The sequence below is a fragment of the Rhineura floridana genome, chromosome 2 (genome assembly GCF_030035675.1).
Source record: "Rhineura floridana isolate rRhiFlo1 chromosome 2, rRhiFlo1.hap2, whole genome shotgun sequence".
Classification (NCBI taxonomy): Eukaryota; Metazoa; Chordata; class Lepidosauria; order Squamata; family Rhineuridae; genus Rhineura; species Rhineura floridana.
The window spans coordinates 216,937,362-216,951,126 of record NC_084481.1 but is presented as its reverse complement, the minus strand read 5'-3'; the positions used below and the strand labels follow the sequence as shown (position 1 = coordinate 216,951,126).

Sequence of the window (13,765 nt, the reverse complement as noted above, 5' to 3'; positions counted from 1 at the left end):
CCTTCCCACATATTTGTAGTTAGTCTGGCTACTGGCAACAAGCTGGTGGGTGGGGTGGCACTTTATGCAATAATGAGTTCTGCTTACTTCACACTTGAAGCTGTTTTTAGTTTTACGCTTCAGAACTAAAGATGTGACAAGCAAACAAACTACTAGATCCCCCATTTGGCATGTTAACCATAAAACTAAACGGCTCTGAAATATCCCAGCAAAAGGATGTGTAGATTAATGGCCCTTTGAGCATCGCAACGAGGAACCTCAATTCCTTTGACAGGATTGAATGTCATATCACAGACAAGCAGTCCAAGCTGCTTTTGGGAGATAGTATGCACAGAACAGGTGGAAATGTTTGTGTGTGTGTAAATTCTACATATGTAAAAAAAAAATTCCAAGAAACAGGAAAGATACTCTATAAAGGGAAAGCAGTAACATTCATCTCGTTCCTCAACCAGAGCTATGTGTTTCAGCACATAGTTAATGGAGATCTGTTTCTTTTTCTCTGCCTGCGCAGTTCAAATTCTTTATCCAGCTCCACACAAAACAAACACCACAGACTGAATTAGTATCAGAATTCGGTCTGTGGTGTTCGTTTTGTGTGGAGCTGGATAAAGAATTTGAACTGCGCAGGCAGAGAAAAAGAAACAGATCTCCATTGCTCCTGAGGAAGGATTACTCCGAAACGCGTTGAGCCTCAATAAATTTACCAAGCACCAGAGCCTGCCTCTCTTTTGTGTCCATTACGTGGTGCTTTTCCCTTTTGTTTCTGCTAGCACATGGTTAGCAGCGTAAAATGGGATTCTTCATCTTTCTTTTTTTGCGCTTTGGTGGCTTTCATGGAATCAAAACAAGAAAGGCTCCCTCCCTTGTGTTTGGGAACTAATTTATAAGGCGATTAGTCACCTTTAAAGCCATGTTTGTGGCAGTTTTCTACTAGGATCCCTGCAAAACCAGTAACATAATTTACCAGTGATAAGCCAGGATTAGTAAACATGAGAAGTGGTCTGATGCACTGTCAAAGCACTGTTTCATCAAGACAGCAGCGCAGTTCACACATAATGCTAAGTCAAACCATGGCTTAGTATGAGTGCCAAGCTCCTGGAGAGGAGGCAGTGGCTGCTTTGCTCCTTTCCAGTCCTGCTGCTGCACCGCTGTGAGTTAAACAAAGCTTAGAATGTTGTCTGAACCCAGGGTTGTGGTTTATCTCTTGCAGACATACCATGAGACACACCGTGAGCCATAAATCGAGACAAACAATGAATGTTTCCAGCTCTCTGACACTGGAGGCATTCAAGAGGCAGCTGGACAGCCATCTGTCAGGAATGCTTTGATTTGGATTCCTGCATTGAGCAGGGGGGTGGACTTGATGGCCTTATAGGCCCCTTCCAACTCTATTATTCTATGTGGGTTCGGAAGACATGCTAAGCCAAACCATGGCTTAACTCACAGCAGTACAATAGGAGGTAGTAGCAGCAGCAGTATTGGAAGAAGAGCAAAGCAGCTATGATCTCCCTTCTGGGAGTCTGTGCATTTGTGCTAAACCACAGCTTGGTGTCATGTGCTATTTCGGACAGTATCTAGTGGTTCTTCAGGGTCTCAGGCAGAGACCTTTCTCAGAACTGAGATGCTTTGGCTCTGATTGTATCTAGGACCTTATCCATGTAAATTGCATGTTTTTATCATCTAACCAGGGCCCCCTTTACATTTACTGAAAGTAGAATAGAAATGCCTACTTGCCACCAGTGGTTATCATCCCCTTGCGGTTTCTTTGAAACAACACCCGTTCTGAACCATAGATTCCCATGGATGTCTAAAACCCATATGGTCTGCTGGTCTCCAAGAGTAACACACACTGGCTCTAGAGCTTGCATTTCGCTGCAAAAATAAACAAAACACATTTACACCCAAGTGTTTCCATCCTCCCCAAAGATACAATCTGTACTATGTCCAGCTAACTTTCCTGATCTACTTATTTACAGCTCAGTGAATTTAAGTTATATCTGTTCAGTACAATGTTATTGTTTTAGCCTTGCACACCTCTCTGTATTTGCAGCCAGGCCCCACTGAATGAAATGGAATGGGACTTGGATAACCACAAATGGAAGTCCCACTGATTTCAACAGGATATAGCTGTACTGAACTAACGCTTGATTGGGCCATCACCTGACTCAAAAGATGTAAAAGGAGATACTACTTAGTGCCAACTAGGTATAGAGAACTGCTAAACTTAACATTTTAGCTAAAAAGAAATATAAGGTAAGATAGAAAACTAATCAAACTGCTAAAATATTCAGCTTCAGAGCAACCAGTACAATCAGCTGCACAATCTTTATAAATTCTCTTGATGAAGAGAATGCATGCAGATTGGCTCATTTTGTATAATTTCGGATCCCAGATTCTGCTTCTTAATGCAAGATCTGTAAATAGGAAATCTGTGATTATTCAAGATCTTATTTTGGATGAACAAGCTGATTTATTATGCATTACCGAAACCTGGTTAGAGGAGGCTGGCGGAGTGAACTTGATTAGTCTCTGCCCGCCTGGCTTTTTGGCCTTACATCAACCCAGACTTGAGGATCCTGGAGGTGGAGTAGCAATAATATACAGAGAGACTATCTCTCTGACTAGAGTGCCGTTTCCATCTCTCCCTGGGTTTGAAGACCTTAGTCTAAAATCTGGCAGCCAGGATGGTTTGGCAATTTTATTGATCTATCGCTCCCCATGTTGCTCTATGACCGCCTTGCAGGAGCTATCGAAGTTGATTTTGGAACTAATGTTGGTGTCCCCTAACCTGTTAGTATTGGGAGATTTCAACATTCATGTCAATTCCTCTTTATATGGTGCGGCCCGTGATTTTATGACGACTATGACCACCTTGGGATTATCTCAATTAATTAAGGAACCCACACATAGAGCTGGTCATACTCTTGATCTTGTTTTTTATACTGGCCCGGATGAAGAGGACTTGGCACTTAGTGATTTATCTAGTCGCCCATTACTTTGGACAGATCACTATTTGATTAAATTTAAAATACCACCATTACATACTCCTTTTAGAGGAAAGAATCCTTTAAAAATGATTCGCCCAAAAAGGTTATTAAATCCAATTGTTTTCTTATCTACTGCTGAAAAAAATTTTGTTCCTCGAACTAGTGACTCCATTGTTGATTTAGTAGATTCTTGGAATAATACAATGTCCAGGACTATAGATGCTATTGCCCCTTTACGTCCACTTACTCACTCTCGATCTAAGGTGGCCCCATGGTTTTCTAAGGAATTGGCAGATATGAAACGGACTTACAGGGGCTTAGAGCGTCGTTGGCTGAAGACACGGAGCCTTTTTGACCAACCTCAGGCCAAGAACTTTTTGAAGCATTATATGACATCTAGATCTACGGCACAAAGAGCCTTTTTCTCGGCTGCCATTTCGTCTGCCGACAGCCGACCAAAAGAACTCTTCCGGGTGGTTAAGGACTTGCTTAATCAAGACCAACATAAGCCGAATTTCGATCATTCTGCCTCCCGTTGTCAAGAACTAGCCACATATTTTAGTACTAAAGTTGCCCAGATTCGTTCTGATCTTGATACTAATAATGTTGTAATCGATGCTATGCCCTCTACTACAGTTACTATCTGCTCTTCCACTTTAGACTCATTTCAGCTCATCCATCCCGCTGATATAGATAATCTTTTGGAAGGGATGAGACCCACCACGTGTTCACTGGACCCATGTCCCTCCTGGATTATAAAACAGTCCAGAAAGGGACTCGCAGACCGGATCAGTGAGGTGATCAATGCTTCCCTCCAACAAGGCCACCTTCCAGGCAGCCTAAAGGAAGCAATTGTCATTCCCTTATTAAAAAAGCCTTCTTTGAACCCTTCCAGTTTAGATAGTTTCCGTCCCGTGTCCAACTTACCTTTTTAAAGTAAAATTATTGAGAAAGTGGTGGCCTCTCAGCTCCAGAGTTTCCTGGAGCTGACAGATTACTACGACTCATCTCAATCTGGTTTTAGGCTGGGTCATGGAACTGAGACCGTATTGGTGGCCTTAGTGGATGACCTCCGGAGAGAGTTAGACAAGGGGAAAGTTTCTTTGTTAGTCCTTCTTGATCTTTCAGCAGCGTTTGACACGATCGACCATGACATTCTCTTGGGCCGCCTCTCCGAGATGGGCTTACGAGGCACTGTTTTTCAGTGGCTCCGCTCTTTCTTGGAGGGCAGATCACAGAGAGTACTATTTGGGGATTTTAGCTCTGATCCCTGGCCGTTGTCATGCGGAGTACCACAAGGCTCAGTGCTTTCACCGATGCTGTTTAACATTTACATGAAACCGCTGGGAGAGATCATCCGGAGGTTTGGAATTCGGTTTCACCAATATGCTGATGACACCCAGCTTTATTTTTCCTTCCCTCCGGATATGAAAGATGCCATCCTTCCTTTAAATAATTGCCTAACAGCAGTTAAGACCTGGATGACACAGAATAAGCTGAAATTGAACCCAGATAAAACAGAGGTGCTGGTGGTTGGGCACCGAACCAAGTTGGAAATAGGGAATGTACCGTTATTAGACGGAGTTTTACTCCCTTTAAAGACCCAGGTTCGTAGTTTGGGTGTCCTTCTGGATTCGGCCTTGACTTTGGAGGCCCATGTCTTAGCAACTTCCAGAAGTGCCTTTGCCCGCCTAAAATTGGTTCGCCAATTGCGCCCTTTTCTGGAACTCTCTGACCTAACCATGGTTACCCATGCCTTGGTTACGTCTAAGTTAGACTATTGTAACTCGCTTTATACTGGACTTCCCCTTAAAATACTTCGTCAACTGAAATTAGTCCAAAGAGCGGCTGCCAGGATGTTAATAGGAGCAGGTTGGCAAGTTCACACTACTCCGCTCCTAAAACAACTACACTGGCTTCCAATTTCTTATCGAGTTCAGTTTAAAATCCTGGTTTTAACGTTTAGAGCTTTATCTGGTTCAGGCCCTAGTTATCTTTCAAATCATATTTCGTTTTATGAGCCTGCTCGTTCTTTAAGATCTTCATTAGACCCCGGCCTTAATATTCCTTCTTTTTCCCAAATTCATTGGACTGGTATTAGGAATAGATCGTTTTCGGTGGTAGCACCAACTCTTTGGAATTCTCTTCCGCAGGAAATTCGTTCTTCCCCCTCTTTAATTAGTTTTCGTCGCCAAGTTAAGACCTTTTTATTTCGGTTAGCTTTTGAATTGTAATGTGAGAGATAATTTTTTTTTTTTTTATATATTGTATATTGCATAATGTGTTTGCACTATGTTATTGTTTTGGCCGCTTAGAATTCTTTGGAACTGAAGCGGGATATAAACTTTTTAAATAAATAAATAAATAAATACACAGGCAGCAGAGTCAGCTTTTCCTTGGAACAGAATTTGTATTTGCCTGGGTACAGGATTTTAGTCTATTTATTTTCATTGAAAACACATACACACAGCTCTGAATATTACTAAAAACTTCTTGAACTTTGTAACTATTCACTGCAACACCACAACATAAATTTACAGCTGTATTAAGCTGTGCAATAATAAATGTCAGCTGGCACAACTTCCTCTGTTAATTCATGGGGATTTTTCTCCTCTGTACAGTTAAGTGTCATTTTTCTGCAATACAACATAAGGCCAATGAAATCCACTGCCCTGATTAGGAAACTGGCCTTGTCATATGGTGGAATATGTTCCCTAAACATCTGCAAGTTCAAACGAAGATGTTGCAAAATCAAGGAAAAACTATCACAGAACAATGTTTAATCAGTAAGTTTGCTTACCTGATGACATCGCATTTCCACTGCTCCCCTTCAGGGCAGAAGCTGCTTACACCCTCACGGTACAGAAGTGCACGTTGCTCAGTCAATGCCCAGACAACATTGTTTCTGGCTGTAACCTGTGCTAGCGGATGCGGACAGTCCACCTTCACTGCTCTGGCACAGGGACGATCCACATTTAAGCCTTTAAATAAAATAATATAGAGTAGAAATTAATGGCATTTACTCTGTTTTTACTCTTATGGTGCTCACTTTAAGGGTTTATTTTTATCTGTTTTCTGAGGAGTTTGAAACTTAATAGAGGAAGGATGCAGTCTCTCTTTATGGTGATATCTTTATACTCTGGCAGTGCTTTTAGCTCACAGTAAGCTTCTTCAACACATTTCTCTGTGTCCAGTTGAAACACTGGTTTCAATAACCTGAGTCATTATGTAACCTGGCAAGAGGGGAGTGAAGGGGGAAGAGATGGTACTCCTATCCAGAGCAGTGAGTAGGATATGGTTGGGGGGATGGGGAGGTTTCCGGATGGCTACGGACCATACCTCCCTCTGATCCTCCATCCACTGTGCAGGTACTTTGTGGCCAAGCAACTGAGTCAATTCCACCTTAAGATGTTTTCAAAGTGTGCTGTTGTGTTTTTCCTTTTCTGGGGATTTTATTGTTTCATTCGGCATCACAGCTCTTTTGTTTCATTGTCTGTTTTTATATACTGTATTCATTATCTTTATTTGACCATTACTACACTAACAAAGTGCACTAGATAAAAATGATACCTTTATAGTTGCCATTATTCACTAGAAAAGACAATAATGCTGGGAAATAGTGGAATGCTACGGTATGATCTAGTACTGCTTTGCCCAGAGTTAAAAGTGTAGTGTCTGAATGTGGCGTATTAGTCTTATAACCTTAATCTTAACAAGTATATAAATGGGGAGTTGTTCAGCTACACCAGCTACCAGCTGGAAGCCTATGGGCCAAGATTAGCATCCATGTGGTTGCTACATCAGCACTGAGAGATGTTGCCCAAGCAGCTGCCTCCTAAACGGAGGCTGAGGTTAAAAGGCTGCATAAACCTAATCTCTGTATTAGAAAAGGAGAAGACGAAAAGGAAACTGCAGAAACAAAAGCGGGTAGCTAATGCAGGCTCCTAGGTTCAAATCTTCTCTTCAGCTGCAAACTCACTATGTGTCCTGTGATGAGCCACTAATTGAAAACAGGGGGAGAACACAGGCCTCCTTGCAGCTCTGCTGCAAGAATTACTAATACAGGAATACCCCGCTGTACGGACCTTCCCTTTACGGACACTCGCAAGTACCTTACAGTAGCACCATTCTCGTTTATGTACTTCGTTTCGCAAGAACGGACACTTAACCTTTGGTTGTAGCCTGTTCTTTCGGTGGGGGGTGGAAAGAGACGCAATCGCAATCGAGAGGCACGGCAGCGCAGCAGCAGAGGCTTTAGCGCGGGGCTTTGAGGCTCCGCATGAAGGAGAGGTGGCACAGTGGCGGCGGAAGTGAAAAAAGGTAGTGCTTCATTTTAAGTACATTTTCGGTTTACGTACTCGCTCTGGACCCATTGCGTACGTTAATGCGGGGTATTCCTGTATACCCAAGGGGCTTTGAAAAAGCATGGCACAAATGATTAACATAGGCCAGTGAAGCCTAATCTGTGGTCCAGGTGTTGCTGGACCACAACACCCATATCCTTGACCATTGGCTATGCTGGCTGAGGCTGATGGGAGTATAACAGTTTATGAAAGGTCATGGATTAGCCATTAATTTTTCCTAATGTTCTGTACCTCAGCCTCCTCAAGGATCAGGCTAACCTGCACAGAGCAGACCAGCAGCCAAGAGAGTGTGAATATCACAATGAGAGTATCTCAGAGGAACTAAGACTGGGGTTCCCAAACTGTGGTCCGTGCTCTACAAGCTTCATTTAGGTAGCCTGTGGCACGTCGGCATTAAAGTATTCATACTGATTTTAAATGTCTTTGTATTGATTTTTTAAAATTTCTTAAATACTGTATTTTATTGTATTAGAATAATCCGAATACAATATGAATAGAAGCAATACAAATGCAATTTAAAAAATCATGCAGTACCTCGCACACTACATTACAATCGCTGTTACAGGCAGAAAAATGATTAAATGGTCCACCAGGACCCTTAGCAATTTCCAAGGGTCCGTGGGGAAAAAAGTTTGGGAACATCTGCTCTAAGAGACAGGGATGCAATCTACTCTGTTCCTGAATTATTCAGCACTGGCACCAAAGCTTACCAACTGTGATATCACTGGCTGCCTCTTGGAGATTTGTTTACTTATTTACGATACAATACCCCAGGTGATGGCAATAATCCCACAAAGGAATTTAAACAATGACTGCCTAAATGCAGATTAAAGGAAACTCTGTTGAGAGTCATAAATTCTCATGTCAGGAAAACACTGAGGAATCTTCTGTGTGCGTGTGCGTGTGTGCTGCACCTCATAACGCATGGGCATCACTCGGTGGAGGGGCAGTTGATCCTCCCCCGGATGACCAATAATCCCCAGAATTCCAGCTTTCATTTTTTTTAAAAAAGAGCATTTGTAGAATTTGAGATACAAAGCAAAATATCCACACACCATTCTTCTCATTTTTTATGAGAAACTAACCTGCTCCTCTACTTTCAGGGCTATACTTTGTCCACGCTGCCTGGTAATATTCCTGCAAACTATTAAACAACCTGTTTTTAATATTGAATTTTAAATTGTTGTAACCTACCCTGGGACCTCAGGGTAAAGGACAGGTGAGAAATCAAATTAACAACAATAACGATGATGACAATGTCATCATTCTGCATGAGTTGTAACTACACCCCACAATATTTCCAACACATTGTTAGGAGAAGACTGGCAACGGTGGTAAGATTTCTTTCAGAGAAAAAGGTCTACCTCACCTCGTCCCCTCATTGAGAATCCCCTGGTAAGCTTGCAAGGAAACACATGGATCCCCAAAATGTACTTTGCAAAAAAAAAATTGACACCACTCTACAAGAAGAAAAACAACCAACTGAGGTACCTGTCTGCAGATACAGTTCACCGTTTGTTCGTATAATCCAGGCAGTGTCATCGCTCAAAGAGACAAACGCCGTCTGGGGCAAAGCTTCGTACCAGTGACGTTTTCCTTTTATTGTTACTTTTCCACAGGCAAAGGCTTTATTGGTTTTTTGTTCAATCTTCCAGAGAAGAGTCCCTGAGGAAGGAGCCTCACATTAATACAGTGAATCACATTTAGAGCAAGGTTTTTACACGCTCCAACTTTGTTCTTTAGTTACAGTTGGTTTTAAAACCTGAAAGACCTACTTTCACCATGAATGCTTCTCTCATGTTTTAAAACCTTCTGACACTCTTTGTTTTAAATTTCTGAGATTTTAAGGTTCTGAGGTTTAATTCATGTTTTGAATTTTGTGCATTGCATATTGTTAGATGGTGAAAAGCGGAATATAAAATTTTAAAACCAGTGAACACTAGCATGTCAGAGGCAGGCAATCTTTCTTCAAAGATGCTTCTTTTCTTTGTGCAGAGATGTTACTCCTCCCCCTCCCCCACGTCGCTACCCAGAGAAATGTTCAAATATGCACCCTAACCAGCCCATATGGAGCCTACAGATGGAACACTATAGGGAAGCTTGACCACGTTTCCATGAAATGCAATGAGAAGGCCTTCCATGTTCAGCCTATTGTTTCTTCTGGTTTTCTACTAATGCAACTGTCTTTAGGCCTGGTCCCAAACTTCATTTTGGATTCTAGAAGGGCCATAGCTCACCGACAGATCATCTGCTTTGCATGCAGAAGGCCCAAGGTTCAATCTTCGGTATCTCCAGGTGGGGCTAGGAGAGACTCCAGCCTGAAATCCTGGAGAGCCACTGCCAGTCAGTGTAGACAATATTGAGCTAGATGGACCAATGGCCTGACTTGGTATAAGGCAGCTTCCTATGTTGCCTTCCTCACCATGAAGTGCATTTGTTCTGCTATCAACTTTGGTAAATTGCTCATAATGATATTAAGGGTCAGACACTGATCTTGTGTGCTGTAAGAATTATCTTGGTATGCAAAAATAAAAACAAGATTTAAGTAAACGAAGAGAAGCAATGAGGCTTTTGCAGCATGACGTAAGCCATTTTTCCAACCAAGTACAGAAGGAATAACAACAGGTATTCCGCACCAGTCCTGCTCAGAGTAGACCCACTGCAGTTGTCATGATTAACTTCATTAATTTCAGTGGGTCTATTCCATGTAGGGATTTGGTTGAATACAACCACATATTAATAAGAATACAAGGCTAACCAACCTGAAGGAGAGACTGCCACCTGCTGGACATTGTCTTCAAACTTCTGCCAGCGTAGACCAGCACTAGGTAAAGCACTACAGTACAGGCCACCCTTGTAATCCAGGCACCAGATGTATTTATCAGAGACAACCAGGCTCAGTATTCCATAGCCAGGCCCTGCATAGCCCATCCAGCTTTCTGCAAACTAAAGACTGGAGAGTCAGAATGAGGGGAGGTATCTTTACTAATTTGAGAAATCTGTTAAATTTCAGAAAAGGAAAAAAGTGTATTTTTTTGGTTCCACTCAACGTAGTTCTAAGGCGAATGTTTTGTCAGCACAAGGATTTCTCTATGCGCACTGGGTGACCTTGGGCCAGTCACTGCCTCTCAGCCTCAGAGGGAGGCAATGATAAACCTCCTCTGAATACCGCTTACCATGAAAACCCTATTCATAGGGTCGCCATAAGTCAGAATCGACTTGAAGGCAGTCCATTTCCATCACCAAGCTTGGTACCCATTTCAATCGTATGGATAGGATTTCAGGATAGCCTCATGGCCAGGAAGAGACTGCAAATTCCTGCTCACAGTATGATGGGTCCTAGCAGTGAATCCAAGAGCATGACTCTTGTGCTGATGGGAGCCAGATAAAATCTGAAAGTGTATGGATGCTTTCTGCCAAAGGTTCAAAAATGGTATAACGAATTTAACTGGCCAAGAAAAAGAGACAAGTGCTCTTCGCTACACTAAATGTCCAAGCAATCATCTTGTCCTTCATACCTACGACCTCCAATGTCTGAGGACTCTCTTCCTACTTCCGTAAACAAAACTTAGCAATGTGCCAGCTCACAGGAGACTGGCTCCAATATCGCAAACAATGTGCTTCACTTAAAAGATGCAACGCAACTTTATTTGTGGATTGGATTCAGAGAAGCATGAGTGGAGTTCAATTTGCACAGTATGGCTTCCCTGCTTCCTGGTGCAGCTGCTTATGCCCCGCCCCCCGGAAAAAATCTCTTGCAGGTTGCAGGCAGCGGTGGCTGCTCTGTTAGGGTGAATGGGGAGCTGCCCCACCAACTTCAGTCTGCTCTCAGCCAGCCCCTTCCTGCCTGCCCTCTAACTTACAACTAGTCCAGGCGGCTAGCACCATCTATCAATTTCCTCCTCTATAGTCTCAGTGTTGCCTTTGTAGAACTCAGCATGGAGGAGGATTGGGACAAAACTAAAACTAGCTGGCTCCGCCTGTCATTGGCTCTGGCTCCAGCTACTGTCTGGGCTCCTTGCCTTCCGCCCCACCTGTCCAATGGGTACCAGCCACACTGGTTGCAGGGAACCTTTGGGAACAGTGTGATTATGGGGTGGGGGCTGCAGCAGAAATGAGGGAGTCTGTGGAAAAGGAGGAGGCTAGCAGGAGTGCAAGTACCTTCGGCTCATGCTAGGGACCTTCTCGTGTGTGTCGCAAGCACATACCTGATCGGACTTTAAAAGCGCCCCTTCCTCTCTGCTTGTTCTGACTTTTTCCTGGGGGGGAAAGCAGCCCCCAGCTTCTGTCACACTAGTCTCTGAGGATGAGTAAGGCAAGCCATGCCCATAGATATCCTCTTCATCACTCGATGCAGATCTCTCAGCTCTCACATCGCAGGTGTTGCTTATCCGTTCACTGCCAGTGTTGGCGCTGGGTTTAGCTTTCAGTGGATCCCTGAAGCCCTGTCCAGGTAACAGACTCTCTTGGAGGGACACCTCTTCTTTAAAAAGGGGATTTGAGAGGATCGGCTCCATTAGAGGAAGCTGCTTCTTCTGTTCTGTGTGGGTTTCAGCTCCCGCATCCTGACCAAATGGTTCCCCAGCACTAGAGCTGGTTTTCACATTTTCAGACACCCCTTTCTCAGGGCTTGTCTCCTCCACAGAATCTAAAGTACACAGCAGATCTAATTTATCTAAAGTGTCCTCCGTTTTACATGGGAGAAGGCAAGACTCTTCATCTTGGGCTAGTGGTTTTGACTCGACTTCACTCCGCTCAGATGTAGGGCTCCAATGACGTTCAACGTCATCACTAACTGCTTTGTCTTCTGCAAGAAAAAATGGGGAACTGGAAGCCAAGGAGTTCATAGGAGGTGATGTGCCAGCTTCACTCTCACCGTTAGAAAGTTTCAGGAGTTCAGGTGCATCCTCATCCTCTGGGGTCAGAGCAGCTACTAACTCTGGAGACTGAAGTACACTGAATGTTTCCGAGTCATTCTCTTCCTGCAGGGCATTTTGGGATTCTGCATTGAATAGGCTTTCCTGGTCTGCAGAACTCGTGCTTAAGCAGCCCACAATACTGCTCATCAGGCTAGACTCCATGGAGGAAGAACCTGCATTTACGGACTGAGGGCTATCAGCAAAGTCTCGATGCTCACAACACGGAGTGCTTTCCAGAGAGCTAAGATTTTTCCTGGTCCCATTTTCTAAGCTCGCACATCGTTGAGAAAGATGAGAGTGTGACAGACATAGGTCGGGGGGGGGAAGAAAGAGAAAAGACGCTTATTAATTAAGGGAATGCCATTTTAGGGCCAACTGAAAACAAGAAAACATTTCTTTGAAGCCGTGGTTAATACTGAATTTGACCAACCAGAAATACGTTGACAGATGAACCAGCCTACTTTAATGGTGGGGAACCTCCGACCCACAGGCTTAATCAGGCCTGCCAGGCCTTGCCATTTGGCCCAGGACATGGTTTGGCTCAAACCATGCCTGCATGTGCACCATGTGACATCATATGATGTTGGACACAGGACAGGTAAGGACGCAACACCAAATTCAAACAGAAGAACCAGGAGCACATTTTTAGTGCCCTACCGATTCTTTTCTTTCTTTTTTCCTAGCTGCTGCTTGAATCTGGTGTTTTCAGCACTTGGTGCCTTTCCCTGCCAGCCTGTGCAGCGACAGAAAAAGGTGACAAATTCAAGCTGGGAAGGAAGAACTCTTCCTGGGCCGGTGCAATTTGAATCCAAAGCATGGCTGCAAATGAAAAATTAGGAACACACTACCAAGTCTTCCTTTGTACCTGCAGGCTTAAATTTGATTCGCCTGATGTCAGATAAACAGCCCCCATGGAAGGTGTGCCAGTTCTGGATCCAACTCTCTGGCCGGATCCAGTTCTCCACCCCTGGCCTATATATATGCACTATAATGATATAAAACCTAACTGAAGATGTTGTCCAGGACCTCAGGCTTCTTGCAATTACAGAGGCCAGACATTAAACTTGGGACCTTCTACTTTAGGGATAGGGAACTTGTGGCCCTCCAGATGTTGCTAGACCCCAGGGCCCATCATCCCTGACCACTGGCTAGGTTGGCTGTGATCGATGGGAATTGGGAGCCCAAAAATATGTAGAGGGCCAGAGATTCCCCGCCTGTGTTCTGCAGGCATAGCGTTTCCCAGTGAGCAATGACACTCTTAAGGAGAACATCAATGCAAGCTGAATTGGTGTGTTGTAGTAGCTAAGAGATTGAGCTATGAATTGTGACATTCGTGGCTTTGAATGCTACTTCTGCCACTCTGTCAGAAGGGAAAGTCACTCTCTCAGCCTCCGTCTCCCCCATCTCCAACAGGGAGACAGCAACACTGGCCTGCTTTGCAGGGTTGTTACAAGGACTGCAAAATGTTGAATGTTCCAAAGTGCTCCTATGTAAA

General features: G+C 43.7%; 1 protein-coding gene across 4 annotated transcripts in view; it reads right to left on the bottom strand.

Annotated features, from left to right (window-relative positions):
- Positions 1-13,765, bottom strand: part of TECPR2 (tectonin beta-propeller repeat containing 2) — a 67,411-nt gene that overhangs the window by 34,047 nt on the left and 19,599 nt on the right. For all 4 annotated transcript variants that reach the window (XM_061612190.1, XM_061612193.1, XM_061612192.1 and 1 more), the window contains 5 exons: positions 11,560-12,536; positions 10,114-10,297; positions 8,843-9,016; positions 5,788-5,968; positions 1,731-1,872 (listed from right to left, as the gene is read on the bottom strand). In XM_061612190.1, coding sequence (XP_061468174.1) covers positions 1,731-1,872; positions 5,788-5,968; positions 8,843-9,016; positions 10,114-10,297; positions 11,560-12,536 — 1,658 coding nt within the window. The remainder of the gene's footprint in view (positions 1-1,730; positions 1,873-5,787; positions 5,969-8,842; positions 9,017-10,113; positions 10,298-11,559; positions 12,537-13,765) is intronic.